General features: G+C 51.2%; 1 protein-coding gene across 1 annotated transcript in view; it reads right to left on the minus strand.

The window, feature by feature from the left end:
- The window catches only part of DLG5 (discs large MAGUK scaffold protein 5), a 117,639-nt gene that overhangs the window by 56,477 nt on the left and 35,931 nt on the right, over positions 1-25,231 (minus strand). Inside the window, exons 2-3 of the mRNA XM_046027446.1 lie at positions 10,432-10,500; positions 6-168 (exon numbers count right to left, since the gene is read on the minus strand). Of these exons, the coding sequence (XP_045883402.1) occupies positions 6-168; positions 10,432-10,500 (232 nt within the window). The remainder of the gene's footprint in view (positions 1-5; positions 169-10,431; positions 10,501-25,231) is intronic.

Here is a 25,231-nt window from a genome sequence, read left to right on the forward strand (position 1 = left end):
ACTACCTCTTATCAAAGGTCGTCCCGTGGGTCGCGAAAGCGAGGCGCTTCCGCAGTTCATTCCGCTCTCGGGTCATCAGCCGCAGCTGAATGGAGAGGTTCTCCACCTTCTCGTTCACCTGACGGTCTGTGAGGAGGGGTGGCGGGGATGGCGCCTTCCCGGTGGTACCTGGGGGAGGGGAAAATAAATACAGTGACCTGGCATTTCGATAGCACTCGCTAGGTCTGCCAGGCACTGTTCCGAGCCCTTGTCCTGCGTCAGCCGTGCCCAACAACCCTACCAGGTGGGTCCTGCTGGCATCTGCCTTTCAGATGACACCAAGTCGGGAATAAGAGGGGGAACAGAGACCTAAGCCCAAGCCGCCTGCTCCAGCACCCCAGGATCACCCACCCGTTCTGCTGGCCCTGACTGGGGGCCCCCACTCTCTTCCAAGCATGATTTTAACACCTCCAAGATGGAACCCCTTGGGCCCTGACCTGCGTGTTTTTGTCTGGTCTGGAAACAGCAGCTATCCCCAGCCCCTGGGCATGGAGAGGCCAGCCTAAGGCCTGAGCAGAATAGAAAGCACGGCTTGAGGATGAAGGGCCAAGTGGGACCCAAAGAAGCTTCTGGGGCCAAAGGCAGCTGCCCCTGAAGCTGGGGGCCCAAGGGCTGTGTTCCCACCCCCACCCCAACCAGGGCTGAACACGTTACACAGCTCCCTTCTCCAACCTCTCCAAATGTCCAGAGGACCTGCTCCAGGCAGCCCAGGGCTATGGACTCAGAGAAGGCTCTCCAGCAAAGCCGCCCATGGCTAAGCCAGTGTGACGTGATGCAGGTTAAGTCCTGGGGCCTCTGGCTGCCCAGTCCATCTCAGGCCCTCATCACCTGCGCCCAGGACTGTCAAAGGAAACCCCAAGCCTTATGCCATTACTAAGGACCAGCAGCAACAGTGACCACCAGTAGTAGCACCTCTGAAAAGATCCAAATCCTTTTCTAAGAAGGAAGCATCTCACTCAAATGTCCCAAGAAACAGAGACAAAATCTGTGGTGCTTTTATCTTTAACTCTGTCCACACATTCACCCGGCATATCCGTTAACCCTCAGGGATCTGAGGCAGGGTCACAGGAACTCATTTTATGGATGTGACCTGGGAGGCCAGTCACCCCAGGGAACACAGTGTCTGTCTCCCCAGCAGCCCTAGAATGTGTGAAGGGCAAGATGCAGGTCTTCTGAACCCGGGCCATCATGACCACCAGCCCCCCCAGCTGATCCTTTTGGCCGAGTGCTCATGTAAACCAAGCGTTCCCCAAAATAAAAGATGGGCACTCAGGTGTGGCCTCATGTCCTCCAGGAGTGCCAGGGAAGATGGGGACTTGGACACTTTGGTGGGGGGGGGCAGACCAGATCATGATGTGAGGTAGGAGCTCCCACCTCTCAGCTCAGCATTATCCCAGGTGGGAACCCCAATCACCTGATCTGGTACCCCCGAAAGTGGATTTATTACAAAGCCACCACCACTGTAGTGGTTGGGGCTGCTGGGCTCCAGGCCTGGCCCGGATGGGTCTGAATGCCATCTGAGGTGTGGCCCACGACCAGCACTGCCCACAAGCATCTCCCCTGCACCCTACACAGTTCTACTCCACAACCTAAGAAGCCTCCCCTCACCTTTTCGCAAAAGACCTGACCCTCACCCCTACCTCCAGAGTTCTGGAAAGCAGCTCATTACAGGTGTACAGGCTTCCTCCTCTGGCAAACGAAGTCACTTGTATGAGCCTTAACCCAGAGCCAGGTCTACACTGTCAACCGACCTGCAACAGCATAGTCAGCACTCGGACAGGTGAGGCTTCCTCTGGACATGTGTCCAATACCCCTTCTGCTAATGCCTGTGAGTCACGCTCTAACCAACTTCAGGGGGCAACGATCCATGTGCGATAGAAAAACCCAGGAGAGTGGCATGAAAAGACAGCTCCTGGAAATGGGGTATTTCCATGCTCATGGTCAGATGCCAACCCACACAGCAGCAGCCTACACAGATGTCCCGGGCATTAACATTCCAAACCCAGGTGGGCACTCACATTGTCATCCCTGTCTACAGCTGAGAAAACGGAGGCCCTGCAAGATCAGGGAACTGACTTAAACTTGCACAGAAAGAGCCAGGAATGCCCAGGGATGGGAGCCCAGGCACCTAGGTCCAGAGCACACGCTCTCTGCCTCAGTGCCTCACTGCCCCCCAAACAACAGCCATGACTAGTACTTACTCCCTGCCTGGCATTTTCTAAAATGCATCCCAAACCCTTAAGGAAGCTACTGCTGTTAGTCCCATTTACAAATCACAAAACAAAAACTTATCAAGATTAAATGAACTGTCCAGGTCACAGAGCCAGTAAATGACAGCACTGAGTTTTGGACCTCCCTCTACCTACCTGACACCAGAGCCCAAGGTCTTCACCTAAAGTTTCGCAAACTTTTTCATCTTAGGACTGCTTTACATACAATCTTAAAAATGACTGAGAACTCCTAAGAGCTTTTGTTTACATGGGTTATAACTCTAATGAGAGCTACCAGATTAAAAATTAAAACTAAGAATTTTTAAAAATCTATTAATTTTAAAATAACCGAAAATCCATTCCATGTTGACATAAAATTTTTTCCTATGACAAATTAACCACCCTTTCCATTACAAAACAAAAAACGTAGCGAGAAGAGGGACATTGGGGCGTCTGAAGGGCTCAGTCAATTAAGCATCTGACTCCTGATCTCAGCTCAGGTCTTGATCTTGGGGTCGTGAGTACAAGCCTCGTCTTGGGCTCCACGCCGGGTGTAGAGCCTACTTTAAAAAAAAAGAGTGGCATCACTTTGCAACTTTCTAACGCTGTTGGTGTCTGGCCTCATAGAGATAGCTGGAGTCTCTCCGCCGTGCAGTACCGCATGCGGGACGGATGCACCTGTAGAAAAGTCTGCTTGACAGCAAAGTCTGTGTGAGGATGAGAGTCGAAAAGGCAAGTGGTATCTTGTATCATTAAGAAAACAGTTTTGACCTCACAGGCCTCCTGAAAGGACCTCAGGGACACCACGCCATGCTTTGAGAACAGGTGCTCCGGGCCATCATCAAGTCCAAGAAGTATCACAGAAACATTAACTCGAGAGTTTCAGAGATGAAAAGCACATCAGGCTCAGCAACTTGCCTCCAGGGAGATGAAGAATTTTCACCCCACTGGGGGAAGAAGGCAAAAGAAAGATGCAGCCTTTCCTTGGCTTTTGAGGAAGGTGGAGAGAGAAGCAGCAGGACAGAGATCAGGGTCATCAGTCTGTCACCATACACAGCCACGGTCTCCTGCACAGGTGAGGACCTGAGGGGAGCCGACCACTCAGACAATGCTGTGCGAGGACACTGCCCCACATAACCTAGGTGCTGGGTTCTGTGCTGAGTGAACTCTGTCCTTAGTTGATTCAGGCTCATGACACCCTCCCAGGGACGTGCTACGACCATCCCCTGAGAACCTGACACCCACAAAGACTGCACAGCAGGAAAGCAGTGCACGCCCAGACAAACGTGGTGCAGGCTCGAGACCCAGGGCCCTGACCCTGACACTACACTGCCTCCCGACAGGTAGCGCTCCAAAGGGCTGAGCACACCCGAGATACATACAGGTCTGAGAAGCCATCAAACTCAGGGGCCCCCTGACTCAGGGGCCATGCTGCCTGGATGCCTACCGTTCCACAGTCAGGAAGGTGGAGGGCCACAGGGTACCTCGGGAAGAATCCCAAGCTGGGCTAAGCCTGGACATGCCAAACTAATGGCAAGTGGTGCAGAAAATCCTCTCCATTCACAGTCAATTAAAAATAAAGTTTTTCTGGGGACCTGAGTGGCTCAGTCCACTAAGCATCTGATGTCAGCTCAGGTCACGTTCTCAGGGTCCTGCAATCGAGCCCCATGTCGGGCTCGAGCTCAGCAGGGAGCCTGCTTCTCCCTCTGTCTCTTCGTCTGCCAGGCAATTTATACCTCGATGACATGACTTCTTAAAAACTTACACTAACAACAAAATCTGCAGTGTCCCAAACAGAAGCCATCCTCCCAGGAGTGGTATGGTCACTGGAGTTGTGGACCGTCAACCTTCCCCACCCCCTCAGTACCTCACCACAGGTACAGCAGACAGCTTAAATAACAAGCAAATACGAACTCACATCAGGTGAGTTGTCCACAGAAATAGCAGATGGCTTTCCCTCAGCTCTCCTATCCCTGCATAGTTGTTCTTTTGGATTCAAATGCAAAAGTGTCCACTCTCCCCGACTTCACTCCTTCTCCTTTCCAATCTGGAAGCCACTCAAGAAGGCAGATTTTTTTTTTCTTTTAAGATCTTATTTGTCAGAGAGAGCACAAGCAGGGGGAGCAGCAGGCATCGGGAGAATCAGGCTCCTCACTGAGCAAGGAGCCCAACATGGGACTTGATCCCAGGACCCTGGGATCATGACCTGAGCCAAAGGCAGACGCTTAACCGACTGAGCCACCCAGGCACCAGAGAAGGTGGAGGTCTTTCTACCTTTCTGTATCCAGGATGGGGTCCAAGGGATAAGGGACTTAGACTGCATTAAAATGGGGGTGCTTCAGAGATCCCAAGAGAGCAGGCACAGGCCGTGGATTTTAGAGGCATCACTCACCAGGCCTTGGCATGAGAGGGAGAGCAGCAGAATCCGGCAAGGAGACAGAGCAGGCCCCTTTTACCACATGAGTCCTAGCTCTGGTGCAGCCACATCCACAGACCACTGAGGCTCAGCGAGATGCTTGGCAGCGGGGTAGTCTTGGCCAGAAGCCCCTTTGTCCTTAGCTCCCTCACCACCACACATCAGCTGAAGGCCTCCCCACCTGTCTTATTTACAGTGAGACAAATCGCAACTCTGCTCCAGAGCCCTATGGGCCCATGGTGCCAGAGTGGAGGAGAACACTGGTTGTGGCCAAAAGCAGTCAGGTAGAGTGGCCACGCCCAGCTAAGCTTCCCGGCTATGCCCAGGCCCCCGCTCTCAGGGAAGAAGCGAAGCAGCCCAGAAGGTGGTCATCAGGGGCAGCAGCAAGCAAAACCAAGCCACCCCCCTCTCCAGCCCAGGAGAGCCAGAACCATCAGGAGAGACACAGTCTCTCATCATGAACCAGGGCTTCTGAAAGCACCGAATGTCACACACATGTGAGAAGGTACATCTCGGGCCTAGCCAGACCTCCTAACTCAGAAACCCAGGATGTGCAGTCAGCACTCCCATCCAGGTGATTCTGATGCCTGCTCAAGTTTGAGAACCTCTGGCCTGGGCCAAAGTGGCATCTGCTGGACAGTGGCTTTCTTCCCCCTCATTTTACTGGCTGTCCGGTAGCTACTGCCCATTGATGACACGCAGGGAGGGCCCCTTCTCCAGGGAGCCCAGGGAAATGCTCCCCCCAAGTCAGTCAGGACAGGACAGAGGCCCAGCTTCTCCCAGGACTGAGCATCCAGCAGCTGCAGTCACGCCCACCTCTCAAGGAAAACACTTGCTCTCCAAGCAGATGCTCGACTTGGGTTCTGCTCTGCGAAAACCCGAACCAAGAGAGGCAAGCGCTGGCCTCTTGCCCTCTTGCTTCCTCACTGAGCCTCCTTCTGAGGCACCATTCCTAGAAGGCCCAACACAAGGCCCACCTCCTCCGTGAAACAGACTCCGAGGCCCCTTGTCAGACATAGCTGCTCCCTCCCCTGAGCTGTTCCTTTCCTTCGATTTTTACTCAGAGCACACTCAGAGCACAGTGGCGGCTGGCTTCCCTCTCTGGTCCTATGGCCTGAATGCCAGTGTCTTCCCACCAAAATCCCAACAAGCCCCCAGGTGTGGGATTAGGAGGCGGGGCCTTCAGGAAGTGATTAGGCCATGAGAGAGGATCCCACATGAGCGAAACTAGTGTCCTCCTAAAAGGACCCAGAGAGCTCTCTCCCCCTTCTCCCCGTGACGACACAGGGGGAAGACGCCATCTGTTGAGCTGAAGCAGACGTGGCATATGCCTCGACCTTGAACTGCCAGGCTCCAGAACCGTGACCAACAGATGTCTGTTGTTCCCCAGCGGCCCAGTCGATGGTGGTCTGTTTTGGCAGCCTGGATGGACTGAGACACCCAGAGAACTGTGAGGTCAGGAGCCAGAGCTCTCTATGACCCCTCCAAGCACTAAGCATGTGCTCCAAAAGAAGTGCTCCCATTCTTTGGAGGAACTGAGAAAACAGGCCTCCGACCCAAAGGCCCAGAAAGGAAGGGTGAGAAGGCCCAAGGAGTCGAGGTGAGAACCTGTCTGCGTGATGACTCACCGCACTTCCCCATGCCAACCAGCAGCTGCACTTTCAAGGAATCTCCCCTAGGACACAGAGGAAGCCCTCCAGCTGCTTCTCGTGCCAACAAGCCAAGAGACCTCTTTGTTTAATAGAAACCTTTCCTGTTGCCTCAATCTGTATAAAATTTAAAGCTCATTTTATAAATGCTACCCAAGAATGTCTATTCTCCTTAAAACTTCCCCAGTTGTTCCAGATCAGAAATAAACGGCACCTGAGAAATCAGGTCAGGATGAACGGGGAAAAAAATATCAACTGCCTTAAACGAATGTGTGCTCCCAGGGCAGATCCCTGAGGCCTATCCACGGGATGGGTTACCTACGGATGGGCTGCATGGGCTAGGGGAGGCCTCCAAGAAGCCACATGCGCTCAGCTGATGAAAGCTGCCAAAAAACGTGTCTGCAGAAAGAATCTGGGTTAGCACAGGCATGGTGAGCTGCTAGCCGTGTCCAGCTGAGAGCCGAAAGGGGACAGGCCACCTGCAGACCTAATGCTAGCCAGGCAGCCGACCGGGCAGCAACTCTAGCAGAGAAGACACAACACCCAAGGCTGCTTCTACCAATTTTCTCTTATGTGGACTATAACTTGTCATTCTTTTCCCACATGGGGTTTGTTAAGGAGACATAAGTGGGAAAGAGGAGAAGATTTCGTTTAATTGTTGGTGTTTTGGGTTTTTTTTTTTTTAATTTTATTTATTTATTTGCAGAGAGAGAGTGCACACAAGCAGGGGGAGCAGCAGGCAGAGGGAGAAGTTGGCTCCCTGCTGAGCAAGAAGCCCCGTGCAGGACTCGAACCCAGGACCCTGGCCGGGATCATGACCCAAGCCGAAGGCAGACGCTTAACTGAATGAGCCACCCAGGCGTCCCATGGAAGTGATGCTTTTATCATAAGACATTGTTCCTGCCTTGCCTTAGCTTCATGGAGAGACCGAGAACAAATAAGAACAGCCAGTTCCCATCTGCCTAGGGGAAGAGCATCGTCTGTCATCAGGTGAGGCTGAGCCAGGAGAAATCCTCCAGGAGGCAGAGGAGCGGTCCCCATGGCTAACCCCATAGCTCATTCCACTCCAAGGGACAGGTCTAAGCCAGCCACAGACATTCCAGCGCCCTGGCCAGGGAAGAAGTCAGGCCAGCCCACCTCAGACCGGGAGACCTGTTAAATGTAGATGCCGGATGCCACGCTCAGATCTTCTGATGCAGCAAGTGTGGGGCGGAGCTCAGGAACTGGCAACTCAAACAAGGGCCTGAGTGCCGCTGGTCCACGGACCACATCGCACGAGTCACTGCTTAGGGCACAAACTAGTGATCCAGCGCAGTCAGTGTGAGGAGAGCCTGCCGGGAAATTTCTGCGGAAGGGCTGCTTTGCTGATAAGGAGACACAAGAGGACCCTCTTCATCCTCTGGACCCTTGTGATGACAGATGTTCTTTTATCTGCTCTGTCCAGTAAGGCAGCCGCTAGTCACAGGTGACCAGGGAGCACTTGAAATGTAGCAAGTGTTACTGTTGAAATGTTAATTTTAGTTCATTTTCATTCAATTTAAATAGCCACCTGTGGCCAGTGGCTCCCACAAGGGACCCTGCAGCCCCAGACACTGCCACGTCTAGACGTGACAGCTGGAGCTGCGGCTACAGTCCCCTGCCATCAGCCTGAGCCAGACACACACAGGGGCTCCCAGAGCCCTGTCCTGGGGTGCTCAGCCCAACCTCAGTGTCTTCTTATTATGTGAGAACACACATTTCTTTGTTGTTTAAGGCAGGGTGAGCAAGTATTCCCTATTGCTACAGCCAAAGGTCTCCTGGCTGATACAGCCACAAGGACATTGAAGTCAGCCTGCAGAACCGTGGGGCTACTCATCCCAAGGATGATGTCAACCGCTGGCATAAGAACAAGAGAAGAAGGGCACCTGGGTGGCTCAGTCAGTTAAGCATCTGCCTTTAGTTCAGTCATGATCCCGGGGTCCTGGGATTGAGCCCCACATCGGGCCCTCTGCTCCGTGGGAAGCCTGCTTCTCCCTCTCCCACTCCCCCTGCTTATGTTCCCTCTCTCTAGCTTATGTCCCTCTCGGTCAAATAAATAAATATAATCTTAAAAAAAAAAAAAAGATTGGAATGGACCTTTATGGGGAAAAAGAAAAAAAGAAGAACAAAAGAAGCAAGACTTGGGTCCCGGTGAGCTGAAGAGGGTCTGACCCAAAGGGATGCAACCAGACCGTTCAGCATTCAAGATCTGGGCACCAACACCCAAGGCTCAGCCTCCAACAGGAAGTCCACAGCACTGCCTTCTGCCTGCTTGCCAACCAGCATCTGGGGACACTGCTGATCCCTCCTTCCCAAGGACTGAACCAGCTTCAGGTACGAGTGGAACCAACCGGCAGGTGGTTGACATGAAGCTTCTTCCAGAAGCTGCGAAGTTCTAGCTGCATAAAAAATATCTTCACACTCCTGCTTGAAATTCCACAATTAATTGGTATGGTTTAAGTAACACCTCTCTCTTTGGAAAGACTAATGCAAATGTTCCTAAGAAAGGTACCATGTTAAGCTCTCAAGTGTCAACGAGATGAGTATGTCAGCTCTCTGTCAGATCACTGCCCCTTGTTCCCAAGAGTGAGCATGAGGGAGGCAAGAGAGGTGCACTCGGGGTTGACCAGCTTCGATTTTCCAAAAGCCCACATCGCCCTTCCACCCATCCGGACTGCCCCACCCCAGTGGCTTCCTGGGGGCTGGTCCCATGTTGGAAATTCCAACAACCCCACCATTTGGCTGGCGGACCCAGAGCAGGCGGCACAAAGGATAAAGACTGAAGCTCTGACCTATGGTCCTAGAAGAGTCCTCCCTGAACCCTGCACAGGGATGAGGGACCTGTGCCTGGCCTCACTGTTGAAATCCTGACCCCCTAGTAAACGTGAATGTGACCTTATTGGAGATACAGTCTCTGCCGATGATCAGGTGAAGATGAGGTCAGCCTGGAGTAGGACTGGTGTCCCTCTGAAAAGAGGAGATCTGCAGACAGACACGCACAAGGGGAGAACACCATGTGAAGACAAGGGCAGAGACTGGGATGACACACCGGCCGGCAGGAGGAAGGACAGAGGCCCGGGACACACCTGCCCCGATGCCACCCGAGCCGACAGAGAATGCACTTCTGCCTTGTCAGCACTTGGCTACAGCATCCCAGAGAGCACTGTGCTCCCTCCCTCCCCGCACCGGCCTCACCGGGCTGAGCTCGCTCACTGTGTTTACTCACAAAACCATCTCTCCCGCGGACCCTAAGACCCACAGGCACGGGGACCACGTGTGCCCTAGTCCCCACGCATTCCAAGCCCACTTGTAGCTCGGCAGAGGGACTGGGTAAGTGCCAATCGGATTAACACATTAAAGGTCTGCCCCTGACAGGGTCTGGAGTCCTTCGCAAGAGCATCCACTTTCCCATCTGTCTATGCGCAGGAGATAGTAATTAGACTGGATGACCTCCGGGGGCCCTTCACACTACAGACACTCCAGAACTCTCCATCGAAGGTGTATCCATCCATCAGGGTCCGATCCAGACATGAGAAGCCACACGAGGGTGTTAAACAGGGTGTGATGCAGGAATGGGTCCCAGAGGTGCGGGAAGGCTGGGAGACTGGGACAACCTTCCTGCTGGGACGTTTTCAGTGAAGGGAAAGCAGGACCAGCTGTGGACTTCTGGAAACACACGGATGGGTTACTCCTGTCCCCAAGGCAACACATGGCCCAGGGGACTGTTCCTGCTTACAAAAGACAGTCCCAAAAGGGGCCATTCTCATGGACAGTGGTAATAAGGCACTAGGTTGGGGGCAGGGGGACAACAAACTCACTGAAAAATCCCAAACCCTGACAAAGTGAAGGAATGGTAGGACACAACAGCTTCCCCCCAGCACCTGCCAGCACCAGATCCCTGCCCTCCTCCGTTAGAAGGATGTGCTGCTGACGGGAGAAGGTTCGAATGGAATCAACAGAAGATGGCCCCATGAATGATCCGACAGGTGAGGTCAACTTCCCACTCCGGAGACTCAGGGCTACCTCAGCTCGCACCCAGCCTCTCGCCCCGGACCCACCTAGTGCCCTCCAGGAAGGAGGGGTGCCCAGGGGTACTCACCCACACTGCTGAGGGAGCTGCTGCTTTCTGAGTCTGAGGGCATGATGGACAAAACGCTGTAGGTGGAGCCTGGGGACAGAAGGACAGACCATTTGTTACTAATTCCAAACTAGTGTCAGACCAACTGATTTTTCAGTCAGCACCAGACTGAGAACCAACACCAAGTCAGGGACTAGAAATTGGATCTAAGGGGCCAGGCAGGTGTGGTCAGCAGGGTCTAGTCTGTGGTACTTCTGCCTGGCCTCTCACCTCACCTTTCTACCACCCTCCTGCCCTGGAAACTTATCCACGCGCAGAGGGAACTCGAAGCCAGTCCGCTGCCTCTCCTTAAGACTTCTGGGGAAAAGCTTAGCAAGGTAGCAACATGCCCCAGGTTAAAAGAGGGTCTGGGGATTTCCTACAGATCTTTATCAGTACCATGCTGGCTTCCATGCAGGGAGGAACAGGGTATGAGTTAAACATCTACGAACTATTTGTTCTTTCTGCCCCACTGTTCTGCTCTTGGGTTCTGACTATATTTAAGCTCAGTCTTTCATAATGTAGTCAGCGACTGCCCCCTTATTAAAAATTACTCATAAAATTATGAGCAATTACGCTGTCACCAAAGCCAAGGAGCCTCTTTTTTGGCCAACACTTAATGTTGTTACCTCGGTGTTGGACATACAACTGCAACACAGTTCAGTTCGAATTCAAGGTTTTCTAAGCTAGGATGTTACCCGCCTTGCATCAGTATAGCCTCTGGGTGAAGAAACCCCATTTCCGAACCAGCTCTCATCCACACATGACTAATGGGTCACACTGAGCAAGTTGCTTGTTTTCTGGAAGTCTGCTCCCTGGCCTATATAAGGAAGGGGTTCAACCCTTATAAGGCAGCTTATAAGACACCTCAGGATTACACTTTCCCCAGATGGTGTGCTTTGTCTGTGACTACAGGTGACACCAAGTTAAAAGGGAGAACCCACCCCAAGACTATCTTGGGAACTGAGATGGTGGGTCAAAGAAAACAAGATAATGGCAGGAATGCAATGTTTTGTTCTTGGAACCAAAAGAACTACAGAGGGAAGAGGTGTGTGCACCAGGCAGAGCAGAGCATAGAGCGGGTGAGCTAGAGATGGGATTTTTGCAGTAAAGCCTTTGAACAAGCCTCAGGGCACTAAGGAGGAAAAGCAGCCAAGAACTAATGAGATCCAGGGCTCCAGAACCAGAAAGGTGGGGGCTAGATTTGAGGCTTCTCTCCCACCTCAACTCTTGACTAGCTACCTAATATTTGCATACCCTCCGAAAGGACAGCAAAGGGATGAAGCGGGGGAGAGGAAGAAGGAGACCCATGGGGTCAAGGAGGGAGGAAACCACCAGGGTGACAAAAGACCCAGAGCAGGGGCACCTGGATGGCTCAGCGGGTTAAAGCCTCTGCCTTCAGCTCAGGTCATGATCCCAGAGTCCTGGGATCGAGCCCCGCGTCGGGCTCTCTGCTTAGCTGGGAGCCTGCTTCCTTCTCTCTCTCTCTGCCTGCCTCTCTGCCTACTTGTAATCTCTGTCAAATAAATAAATCTTTAAAAAAAAAAAAAAAAAAAGACCCAGAGCAGAAAGGGAGGAGGAGAGGTAGGGCAGACAGACAGACGGGTAGCCCTGGTATACTGACATGCAGGGGAGCTGGCAGGTGTGCCCCCAACCCACCCAGAAAAAGAGATGAAAGCCCAGAGCAAAAAGAAAAAAACAAGGAAAAGGGACTTTGGTAACGGCGAGAACTAGGACAGTGGCCGGCATGACTGGTGGAATCGTTATCAAATTTTCTGAGACTCTTAAAAACCTGTGGGTTTTATGCTGTTCTATATTTATCCAAACCCCTGGAGTGTGCAACACCACAAGTGAAACCTAATGTAAACTACAGAGTCTGGGCGACAACAGAGTGTCAGTGCGGGTTCATCAACGGTAACAAACGTACCACTCTGGGGCATGGTGTGACAGTGGGCAAGGCTGTACACATGTAGAGGCAGGGGGGAGGGGGATTTTCTCTGCTTTCCCCTCAATTTTGCTGTGAATCTAAAAGGCTCTAAAAAAAATTTTTTTTTTATTAAAAAAAAAAAAAAAGAAGAAGAACCTGTGGATGTTTTGCATGGACTGAAGAGGAAGACTTCGGGAGTAGACAGATGTTCTGTCTTCAGACAGGACTGTCAACGGGCTCCATCTGTGCTGACCAGCAGGCATCTGGCAGCAGGACAGAACATGGGGCGCCTGGGTGGCTCAGTGGATTAAGCCGCTGCCTTCGGCTCAGGTCATGATCTTAGGGTCCTGGGATCGAGCCCCGCATCAGGCTCTCTGCTCCACAGGGAGCCTGCTTCCTCCTCTCTCTCTGCCTGCCTCTCTGCCTGCTTGTGATCTCTCTCTCCGTCAAATAAATAAATAATAAAATCTTAAAAAAAAAAAAAAAAAAAAAAAAAAAGAACATGGCAGGGGGTGCTGGAGAAGGCCACGGCTGGGGCCGCCCAACTGTCAGGGCTGGCTCGGTCCCAAGAGACCTGGGAAGAGCGGGACCTCCTCGACACACACCTCACTTCACCGAGGCCCCCTGCCCGGCCTGGCCCGGAGGCCACAGGAGTGTTCTGCCCATCACTCGAAGGGAGAAGGAACCAGAAAACTCCATTCAGCCCTGAAATCCCTTGATCCCACCAGAAAATGAATAGCAACGTTCAATGAACGTTCAATGAAATACCTCTTGTATTTCAGGTTCCACCCACATGATTCATGTTGCTGTCCATTCAACATCTCTGCGTTTTTGTCTCAACAAAACAATGAGCACCACCAACTTCCCCAATCATCTCTCTTCTCATACTATGAAGGCAGTAAGTATTGCATAAGGATTGGTGAAGTCAAGTCAGGTAGAATTAGGGCACTCCATTGGTATCTTCAAAGGACAAAAACGTCAACACAATGCTGATTTTCTCAACTCAGTCGACAGTCTCTTATTTTTTTTCTTCATGCGGACAAGGAAGGCTAGCCAGTTGGCATGTTGGTGGACTGTTTTCGAAAGATGCCTACTCAGAAAAGGAGGCACAAATAAACTCTCCCCCTCAAACCTCCCAGATCTCTGAGCTGGGCGCGATCGTGCTTGCGACACCACGCTCCCTGCAGAAAGCCTCGCTCTTCCTGACTATGGGCATCAGCAGAGCCCGATCTTCCAGTAAAGCACCCCTCCTCATCAAGACGTCTCTTTCCTCCCCCATGGCCAGTTTCCACTGTTAATTACACTTGGCAGACATCCTTGTCTCTCTCCGCCCAATCTCCCTTCCTGGCTGGGGGAGTCAACGGGCCAACCAACACATTCTGTTCTTCTTCCCTGTCCCTGAAGTCCTCCTGCCGAGGTTCTGGGGCATGACCTGGGGTGACGTGACATCTCTATCTGCATCTCTGGGCATCTCCGCCCCCGAGTCGGCTGGCAGGGCTCCTAGGAGCTGGGGGCTGGCAGGGAGTGATGCAAATTGGACAGGGCCCAGTTTTTACAATGTTCCCAGGGCCTTAGACGTCATTCAGAGGGAAAAAAAGGCCCAAAGACGACGTTGTCTTGGTCATGCTTTGTCTCTGCTGCTATTGTTGTCTTAAAAAGCCTATGTGGTCAGGATGTCGGGAAAAGGCAAGAGGAGAGACGCTCCTCCAAAGCCAGTGGCTTTTGAAGGGCGGGCATCAGGTGTCATCTACCTCTGAGGTTTCACAGTCGAATCTGGAGGCCAATAGGAGACTCATCTCACAGGTGCACATTTCCCAGCCCCCCAAAAATTTCCTCAGGAGCTCCACAAAGACACCCACATCCCACATGCTCTGAAACCTAAGGCATACGCTCCACCTAGCAGAAAGGCCCAGACTAACGAGGGCTATGCAATCGGCCTGGCTCCCCCACTGGCACTGACCCCGCTTCCTCCCCATGCTCCCCCATGCCCCCGCAGGACAGCCATGCACTGCCACTCGGGACGCTCCCACAAACCCAGACAAGCCTGTGCACAGATCCTCAGAAGACTCATGAAGAAGTCAGATGACCTGGAAACATTTCCAGGAAAGGAGAACAGAGCATGAGCCTAGATTTTTCATGGATGGGTAAACAGAGAGGCACACAGGGAAGGCCTCTACTGCCATTGGGACTACCAGGGGACCCAAGCAAAGTACATGTTCTGATGGGGGCAGATGAGGGAGGCCTGAGACTCTGCATTTCTAACAAGCCCCCAGGGTATGGGGTCCACAGACAGAATAAACGCAGGGCAACAGGGCGCCAAGGCTCCCCAGAATCATCAGGTGGGAAGCCAGTGCAAGCTATGGCAGAGGCCCTGAAACAGAGCCAGCAAATCCTGGGACCCACGCGTTGTCTGCATCCTTCCCAAGAGCCCAGGCCCTGCTGTGTTTACTCTGTGACTCAGCCCCACTGGGTCACCGAGACCACTTCAAAAGAACTTCCAGTAAAATCACCCAAGCGATAATGGAATGGCCCAGTCCGCAGCCCATGGAGCCCAAGAGAGACAAACTTAGCTTGTCACCTAATACACCCCTCCGTTCACCTGGAGCTTATAAAGGCCCCATAACTCACGCTTCCTCCCCATGAAGCATTGAAGGGACTTGCTCCAGCCTGGAGCCAGCACGCAGAATCCTTCCTGTGCTCCGGGAGGGTGAGGAGAGGCTGGCCTACCGAACGGACCTGAGACAGCACCAGATCGCTGGGAGCACCTGCATCCCCCCCCAAAAGCATCTGCGAAGAGGAGGATGAAAGCAAGTTGCGAGTCCACTGGGAAGGCAGGCAGCCTCGCCCTGGCACCCTCTCCTCGTTCACACCTGAGGATCCCCGACCAGGGCACAGATGACCGAGGGCTTCTGAGTTCTCGTACTCACATGTGCCCATCAGGTTCCTGCCATAAGCCTGAGCCCTACAAGGCCCTCGGACCAGGCCTGGGAAAGAAGACAAGCCAGGAGCCCAACAGGCTACCCAGGAGCCCAACAGGCTACCCAGCACTATGAAACTCTGCATAAATCCCTTCTCCTCTTAAGCCTGGGTCACTCGGCTGTCAAAGAAGGCAATAATGACCACAAGTCCCACATGGGTGCCAGCCTGCCTGGGCTAAACTCCCAACTCTGCCACACAGCAGTTGTGTGCCTTTGGGTTAGTCACTCGGCTCCCCCTTGCCACCATGTGCCCATCTGTCAAATGGGTTAGTAAAAGTACTTACCTAATAGAGGAATCTACAGAGTTCACGTGAAAAGGGCCTGAAACAGCACCTGGTACGAGTGCTCTACGTGCTAGCTGCTACCACTGTAGTCAGACCAGACCTTCCCACCCTGCCGTTCTCAATCCTCTGATTACTGAAATTGATAGCTGTACTAGAGTGACAAGGTCAAACAGGTTAGGATGACACACTGCCAGACTATACAGTACTCAACTTATAATAATAATAATAATAATAGTAACAGCAGCTATTACTGCTGAGCACTATTAAGTATCAAGTTGTGCTAAGCACTTGGCATGCATTGTCCCAGTGAATTCCTAAAACAACCCTGAGGCTGTCATTGGGCCCATTTTACAGAGGGGAAAACTAGGGGTTAGGATAATTAAGAAACTTGCTTAAGGTCTTGATAGAGCCAATAGGAGTATGGACAAGATACAAGCCCAATTTAGCCCAAAGTCTTCAATCTTGATCCCTATACCCAACACTGCTACCAGGCCATGAGGGTGGAAGGGCAGGCACGGGAGGCTTCATGGAGGACGCAGCCTGGAGCTGGCCCTGGCGGATGGTGAACTTGGACAAGTACCCGAGAAGCCAACTCAGCTTGGAAGAAACACAGGCAGAGCCTGTCTCCCTGTGCAAACAGAAACAGCCCCTCTGGATCCCCACCCCACCCCACCCCCAGAGCCCCTCCCTGCCCTCCTCCCACCAAGAGGACACTGAATAGGCATGGCTAAGATGGCACTGCTGAGCCAGAGATGGGGACTAAAGCTGGGAAGAGGGTGAGAGAAGCCATGGCTCCATGGCCCTGACATGTGCTGTTGTTTTCTGCCCGCCCCAACAGCCATGGCCATGCTTGGGCAGAGGCCAGTCTCAGAGCATGGACATGCTCATCCAACAAGCACCAACTCCGTGAGCTGCGGAGATGAGGAAAGAGGCAAGAGCATGAAGAGTGCTGTGTGCTGTGCAGAGAACACCTCCCTGCTTCTGAGGACCACGGGAGGTAGTGGGAGGGTGCCCCCCCCCATCTGCCACTGAGAAGCCCTCCTGCAGAATCACACGCTCAGTGCAGCCACACATCTCCCCAAGGCCTCAGCTTCTTTCCCTATAAAAATATGGCCCAAAACTGTGGACACAGAAGACCAAACTAGGAGGCTGACAAGCCCCAACATGTCAGAGAGGTACGGGGTGACCACGGCCCCGGAACTGAGCAGCCAGAACATGGCACAGCAGTTAAGGAAGTCCTGCTTCCTGCACCCTCTGTGCCTGCCTCAGGACAGGAAAATCACCTTCTCCCCAGCATGCACAGGAAGGCCGGCAACAAACAGGAGGCCTGCTGTTCCGGGTCAGGTGAAGACGCACCCCCCAGTGTACATAATCCACCCCCCAAAGTGTCAGGTTTGTAAGAAAAGACCCCATTAGTCTTCCCCAACTGAGAGACAGCTGCAGTATTCTCTGCAAAGTTTAGAACAAGAATAATGAGTTTGCTAAAATATCACAGTAAGGCTGCTTACTTCTCCCTTTTTGAGGTCATGATAAGGACCAGTAGCCCATCTTTCAAAGGTGAAAGGGGGGTGTTTGTTACCTAGCTAAGTGGAGTGTTAACCTCCAAGTGTGCAAGTGAGACGTGTGCGGGGGTAGTGTGAAGGACGCCTGCGGGGCTCTAGGCTCACTCCTTCACCCCCTCTCACTGGACTCTGGAATCAACCAGGAGATAAGACACTGACTACCTGACCTTGACTGAGGAAACTCCCAGATGTCAGTGCTGTCGCCTGTGACCCACCCCCATCTCCCACCAAAACTGCCCCCCAAAGCGCAAGTCTGAAAAGGCAGGGAAAACAAGACATGGGCACCCAGAACTGATCACCCAGTGAGATAAAAATAGACTCTTCTCTCACTGTCAGGCCCTTTGAGTCCTCCCCTCCCCCAAGGCACAAGATGATGAAAGTTTGTTGAATTTCCAGAGATTAAAAACAGCAGTCAGAAAGCTTCCTTCCCCTCATCAGCTGGAAAAAGCTGGAGGCTTTCTTTGTTGTCTCCCTGTCAGAGCAGCTAAGCTCCAGAATGGGAGTAATGGGAGAAACTGGGACCATCAACTTGGTGTCAAGTGGGAACACCTCCCAGTTCTGGCTTTCTGTCACCCAAAACAAGCCCTGTTTTCTGTCATTTCCCAGCTGGGCTGGGTTATAATTCTGCACCTAGGACAGGGCCCAAGCAGGGTCTGGTGGGTTCCCTGGGAGGGAGGCTAGGTCAGCATTTATAGCCGGGGGGGGGGGGGTGGGGGGGTGCTTGGGACGGGTGTTAAGAGTCTCCTACTAAATGCAATGATCTAGAGGTGCCTGGTGGCTCAGTCAGTTAAGGATCTGCCTTTAGCTCAGGTCATGCTCCCAGGACCCTGGGATCAAATCCCATGTCAGTCTCCTTCTCCCTTTCCCTCTGCCTGCCACTCCCCCTGTTTGTGCTCATTCTCTCTCTCTCTCTGTCAAATAAATAAATAAAATCTTTAAAAATAAAATAAAACACAATTACTTAGAGGCATATTCCCCACCAATGAATGTGACCAAGCCTGACCAGCATCCCCCAAACCAGAGCTCATGGCCGCTACCCTTGTGACACCTCATGCCCCTGGTGTAGCAACAAGGACACATCAAGAGGGAACAGGGAACCAGAACAACACAAACACCCAGGGGAACACCAAGCTGCCACAATGCCGCTGATGGACAAGTCGCTACAGCACATCTGCCCTAGAAGAAACTTCTAACCAACACCGTACGTCACCATGGGCAGGAAGCAGCTCCCTGCACGGCACCTGGCACTGCCAGCTCCCTCCGGCTCTCAACTGGGACTCCCTCTCCGCTACTCACTAAGGGGAGAAGAGGCTACCTCCTCCCCACGGACTACCACCAGGAGTGTGCAGCCCTGCACCATCACGGGGCATCGACACGAGCGCCGGCTCTGGCCAGGCCCCCACACTGTGTGGGCTGGGGCAAGTGCTTTCCACTTTCTGGGCCTAATGTCCTTGTTTATAAAGCAGGAAGAATGATGAGTACGAGGGCCAAAGGAGTAAAGAGAGGTAAAGGCCCAAGGACAAAGCCAGACACAGGGCAAACACCCTAGGATCAAGTCCTGCATCAGGCTCCTTGCTCAGCGGAGTCTGCTCCTCCTTCCCCCTGCTTATTCTCTCTCTTACCAAAAAAATGAATAACATCTTAAAAAAAAAAAAAGATCCCAAGGTTCCTGGGATCAAGCCCAGCAGTCGAGCTCCCTGCTGAGCGGAAGGACTGCTTCTCCCTCTGCCCCTCCCCCCTTACGCTCTCCCTCTCTCTAATAAATAAATAAAATATTTTTTTTTTAAATTGGAAAAAAAAACCATTGGAGGAGGGGCGCCTGGGTGGCTCAGTGGGTTAAGCCTCTGCCTTCAGCTCAGGTCATGATCTCAGGGTCCTGGGATCGACCCCCACATCGGGCTCTCTGCTCAGCAGGGAGCCTGCTTCCCTCTCTTTCTCTGTCAAATAAATTAATTAAAATCTTAAAAAAAAAAATCAGAGGCCCCCTTTGCCCTCCTCCACCATTCTGCCTGGACACAGCCAACTCCAATCCATCCCTGGCCTTCCCTGTAGGTGTTTCATTCTGAGTCACAAAGAACAAGCCGGAGCACTCAGTATGTGCCTGGTATCCCTCCAGCCCGCCCAGACCTTCTCAGAGTCCTCACTACCACCTACCTGCACATGGGCATCGGTCAGCACACCTCAAGAGAGATGGAGTGAGGGCGCTCTGTGCAAGGCACCAACCCTCGGTAGGCATGTTCGCCCCAGGGAACACAGAGCCCATTCATTCACCAAATGCTCAATGAGCACTGTGCTAGGAGGTCCTGGGGGTGCAGCAGAGAACAAGAGACAGAGTCCCTGCTCTCATGGAGCTCACAGGAATAGGGGGAGAAGAACAGAGCTAAACTAATAAATGTGAACTGCATCAGGTCATAAGCACACTACGGAGGGTGACCGGGGTGGGGTGGACAGGTGGCTGTTGTGGTACAATGCAGGGGGGCGGTGGGAGTCTCTCTGAGGTCACATTTGAAGAGAGACCTGAAGGAAGTGCAGAGTGCTGAAGAAAGACTGTCTCAGGTAGAGGAACAGCAAGTGCAAACCGTACCTGCACTCCACCCCCTCCCTGAACTTCCCTGGGTATCAAAGAGACTGATGGAAATGAGTCAGACAGATGGGGAGAGCCATCAACGAGCACTAGGCACCTTACATGTCTGAGCGCAAGCTTTTCTTGAATGCACTAATTACCACATTCTGACTACTCACAGCAGCTGATATTTATTGAGGACTTGTCACAGGGAAGATACTATTTATACGGATTATTTCATTTACTCATCCCAACAACACTATTAGAAATGGACTAATAATTCGTATAAATAGTGATGATATAATATATATAATATATATATATAAATGGTGAAATACGGCTCAGAGAGATTAAGTAACTCACCCATATCCCCAAAGCTACTAAGTGAGGAATCCAGATTCAAATTAAGACTCTAGCCCCGTATTACTTCCTTTCCACCAGGGTCAGAAAAAACGGAAGTCACCAGTACCTTGTCCCAGCAGAGGCTGGGAGCAGCCATCCCCCTGGCTCAGGTGAGGAGAAGCATTTAGGAGTCACAACTGATGGGTCAGAAACTCTGGCGGGGCTGTGCCAGAAAGCAGCTTATGCGCCAGCATTTGGCACTGTGGCCAACATTAGCTTTCCAACAGTGGGAGGGAAGAAGAGAAGCAAGAGAAAGACAGGTTCCAGTCATCTCTGCCATACCTCAGCTGCCAGCCTTGTCCTCCCGTCCTGGCTTCAACCCCTCCAACCTTGTCACTCTTCCAACCACAAGCTCATCCTGGTCCACCCAAGAAAGACCAGCACAATCTCTGGATTCAGAGCCAAATAGATATTTCCATCCTGGCTTAGAAGGCAGCAAACAGAATGAACCAGTGGGGTTTAGGGAACCTGCTCATGACTCCAATGCTCAGACTGAAGGCAAAAGAACTCCAAAATGTCTCCCTCCCTCCCTCCCACTGTCCCCTTAACGTCATGTCATCCCCCAAATGGCCATTTTCCATTCATCACAGCTCAGGGTAGACAGAGGAGTCAGCCAGAGGGAACGATGGCTCTGGGAGCAGCCCAATTCTCAGGGTGTAAGGCAAGGACGTGATACCAGCCTGCACAGATCAGGGACACTCAGCCCCAAAGGCCAGAGAGGAAAGCTCTTGCTCTCACCAGCAATGAGCTGCTGCCTCTGCCCCTTTTCCTTCAGCAACAACAGCACCCTCCCCATTGCTTTGTGTGGTGCCCCCCAAAATACTGACCACCGGGGTGCCTGGGTGTCTCAGCCAATTAAGCATCTGCCTTCAGCTCAGGTCATGATCCCAGGGTCCTGGGAATGAGCCCCACATTGGTCTCCGCGCTCAGCAGGGAGTCTGCTTCTCCCTCTCCCAGGTCATAAGTGCTCTCTCAAATAAATCAATAAAATCTGGAAGGAAGGAAGGCAGTGGGGGGGAGGAAGGGAAGAAGGGGGGAAGGAAAAAAGAAGAAAACTACTGACCACCACGCTGGGTCTCCACGAGTCTGAGACCGTGGAGAACTGCTTATCTCCCCTCCGCACAACACTCCTGCTGAATTTGAACCCACCAGGACCCTGGCCACAGGGAGGGGAGGTACAAAGTGCACAGGGCACAGGACAAACGGCACAGGATCAGAAGCTAGATGGACCTGGGTTCTCCCTGGTTTGGTCACCTACTAAGAGGTGGCCGAGGCAAATTATTTTCCTGAGCCTCAGCTTCTTCATCTACTCACCAGAGCTATAAAAAGTCTTTATCTGTATCTCACAGACTGTCCTGCTGGCGAATAAAGTCACAGATGCTGAAAGTGCTTTGCAGCTGGAAAGGAACTGCTCACAAACACTAACCTGCCCGAGACCCAGGTGCCCCTGTTCCCTGATGCCCCTGTGCACTATTCCCAGCTGATGCCCCCTCCTCGCTGCTGGCCTCTTCTCTTCCAGAAACTCCTCCTTTTCCAGTACTCTTATTCAAAACACAATGCTGCAACAAAACACAAGGAAATGAGTAAAAAGCAAGGACTGTGTTAGATGTCAACATGACCCAGTGTGATCTATAGACTCAGTGCAAACCCTATCAGAAATCCAATGACCTATTTTGGTCATTATAAATAGCATAAATAGCATAAATAGCAAAACCCACTTGAAAATTAAAATGGAGTCTCAAAGAACCCCAAATAGCCAAAACAATTGTAAAAAAGAAGAATGAAGGCAGAGGACTCACACTTCCTAATTTCAAACCTTGCTATGGAGCTACAATAATCAAAACAGTGTGATACCAACACAAAGACAGGCAAATGTACCAGCAGAACAGAAATAAACCTTCCCACAAATGCTCAAATCACCCTGACAGGTGCCAGCACTAGTCAATGAGGAAAGAACAGTCTTTCCAAGAAATGATGCTGGGAAAACTGGGTATCCACATGCAAAAGAGTGAGTTTGGACCCTTATCTAAAACCATATACAAAAATTAACTCAAAATTAATCCACACCCTTAAGATCAGAGCTAAACTTATAAAACATGATTAAATATAGGGCTTCGGGGCGCCTGGGTGGCTCAATGGGTTAAAGCCTCTGCCTTTGGCTCAGGTCATGATCTCAGGGTCCTAGGATCGAGCCCCATATCGGGCTCTCAGCTCAGCAGGGAGCCTGCTTCCCCCCACCCTCTCTCTACCTGCCTCTCTGCCTACTTGTGATCTCTCTCTGTGTGTCAAATAAATAAATAAAATCTTAATTAAAAAAAAAGATTTAATAAATAAATAAATATAGGGCTTCATGACATTGAATTTGGCAATTATTTCTTAGATATGACACCAAAGTCATGGGCAACGAGAGAAAAAGACATAATGGGCTTTATGAAAACGTTAGAATTTTATACACTGAAAGGCACTACCAACAGAGTGAAAAGGCAGCCCACAGAATGGGAGAAAATATTCGCAAGTTACATATATGATATATGATCAAGGATTAATATCAGACTATATAGAGAACTCCTAAAGCAATTAAAAAAAAAAAAACTGATTCAAAAACAGGCAAATGAGGGGTGCCTGGGTGGCTCAGTCAGTGAAACGTGCAACTCCTGGTTTTGGCTCAGGTCATGATCTCATGGTGATGGGACTGAGACCCAAGTTGGGCTCCTTGCTGGGCACAGAGCCTACTAGAAAGTATCTCTTCCTCTGCCCTCCCCACCCCCCAACACATGCCCACGTGCACGCTCTCACTCTCTTTCTTTTTGAAGGTTTTATTTATTTCAGAGAGAGAGACAGTGTGTGCACATGAACATGGAAGGGGGTGAAGAGGGAGAGGGAGAAGCACTGAGCTTCCCTTCCACTGAGCAGGGAGCCCAAAGTGGGTGTCGATCCCAGAATCCTGAGATCATGACCTAAGCTGAAGACTGACGCTTAACAAACTGAGCCACCCAGGCACCCCTCTCTCTTAAGAAAGAAAAAAAAAAGGCAAATGACAAATACTTGGACAGACATTTCTCCGAAGAAGACATACAGCCAACAAGCACATGCAAAGATGCTCAACATTACTCATCCTTAAAGAAATGCAAATCAAAGCCAAGGAGCTACTCCCTCAGCCGGCTTGGGGTGACTACCATCAACAAGTGCAGGTGACATGTGTGGAGACACGAGAACCCTCCTGTGCTGGTGGGAAGGTAAGACAGTACAGCCACTGCGGAAACTAGTATGGCAGTTTCTCAAAAAATTAAAAATAGTAGGGGCGCCTGGGTGGCTCAGTGGGTTAAGCCTCTGCCTTCAGCTCAGGTCATGATCTCAGGGTCCTGGGATCGAGCCCCACATCAGGCTCTCTGCTCAGCGGGGAGCCTGCTTCCTCCTCTCTCTCTGCCTGCCTCTCTGCTTACTCGTGATCTCTCTCTGTCAAATAAATAAATCTTAAAAAAAAAAAAATTAAAAATAGTATTATCACAGGATTCAACAAATCCACTTTTGGGCATATACCAAAAGAACCTGAAAGCAGGGTCTTAAGGAGGTATTTCTATACCCATGTTGACAGCATTACTCCCAATATCTAAAACATATGAGCAACATGAGTGTCCACTGCCAGATGAATGGATAAGCAAAATGTGGGACATGTGTACGCTGCCATGTTAGCCAGCCTTAAAATGCTAGGAAATTCAGGGGCGCCTGGGTGGTGCCGTCAGTTGAGCATCCAACTCAGTTTCGGCTCAGGTCATGATCTCGGGGTCATGAGATCGAGCCCTGCATTGGGTTCCACACTCAGCACAGAGGCTGCTTAAGATTCTCTCTCTTGGGACACCTGGGTGGCTCAGTCGGTTAAGCAACTGCCTTCGGCTCAGGTCATGATCCAGAAGTCCTGGGATTGAGCCCCACATCGGGCTCCCTGCTAGACGAGAAGCCTGCTTGCTTCTCTCTCTCCCTCTGCCCACAGCTCCTCTTGTTTGTGTTTTCCCTCTATCTGTCCAAAAAAAAGGATAAAAAATTATCTCTCCTTCTCCCTCAACTGCTTGTGTTCCCTAAAATAAATAAATAAAATGCTGGGGGGAAAAAAGCTAGGAAATTGGGACATGTTATACAACACGGGTGAGTGTTGAGGACATTATGGTAAATGAAATAAGCCAGTCACAAGAAGACAAATCCTGTGATTCCACTTATATGAAGTACTTGAAGGAATCAAAATCATAAGAGACAAAGTAGAATGGTGATTATTGGGGGCTGGGGTGAAGGGAAAAATGGGGAATTACTGCTTAATGGATATAGTTTCATTTTTGTAATTTTTCTAAAAATTTTATTTATTTGACAGAGAGAGAGATCACAAGCAGGAAGAGAGGCAGGCAGAGAGAAAGGGGGAAGCAGGCTCTCTGCTTAGCGGGGAGCCTGATGCGGAACTGGATCCCAGGACCCTGAGATCATGACCTGAGACAAAGGCAGAGGTTTAACCCGCTGAGCCACCCAGGCACCCCATAGTTTCATTTTTGCAAGATGAAGAGTTCTGGAGATAAATGGTGGGGATGGTACAACATTATGAATGTGTTTAATACCACTGAACCCTATATTTAAAAATGGTTAAGATGGTAAATATTGTTATACGTATTTAGCCATCAAAAAAAAAAAAAAAAAAAGACAAGGGCTTTATTTCCCTCTCTATTATAGTTACCCAAAATCCTTGGGGACAGTTTGAGACTAACACAAACCCCGTGGGAGATATCCCACAGCGCCTGGAGGACGTCAGTGGTAAGCCCACAGCTGCTACCCTGGCAATGTGAAGCCCTTGGGTCAGAAAGAAGCAAGGGAAAGGGGAGGGCCAGATCTAGGACTTCCTAACAGGCAACTGCACGGTAAGTACTGTTCTAGGCACATACAAAATCCTGGGACAGAAACTCTGCAAGGATAGGAGAAGGAATAAAAATTTCTGGAAGAGACACAGAGACCACTCAGGGGGACAGGATGAGCAAGAAAATGAGATCTTCTAGACAGCAATGGGGTAGAGAGTGGTCAGAGCACTG

The sequence above is a fragment of the Meles meles genome, chromosome 13, assembly GCF_922984935.1.
Source record: "Meles meles chromosome 13, mMelMel3.1 paternal haplotype, whole genome shotgun sequence".
NCBI lineage: Eukaryota > Metazoa > Chordata > Mammalia > Carnivora > Mustelidae > Meles > Meles meles.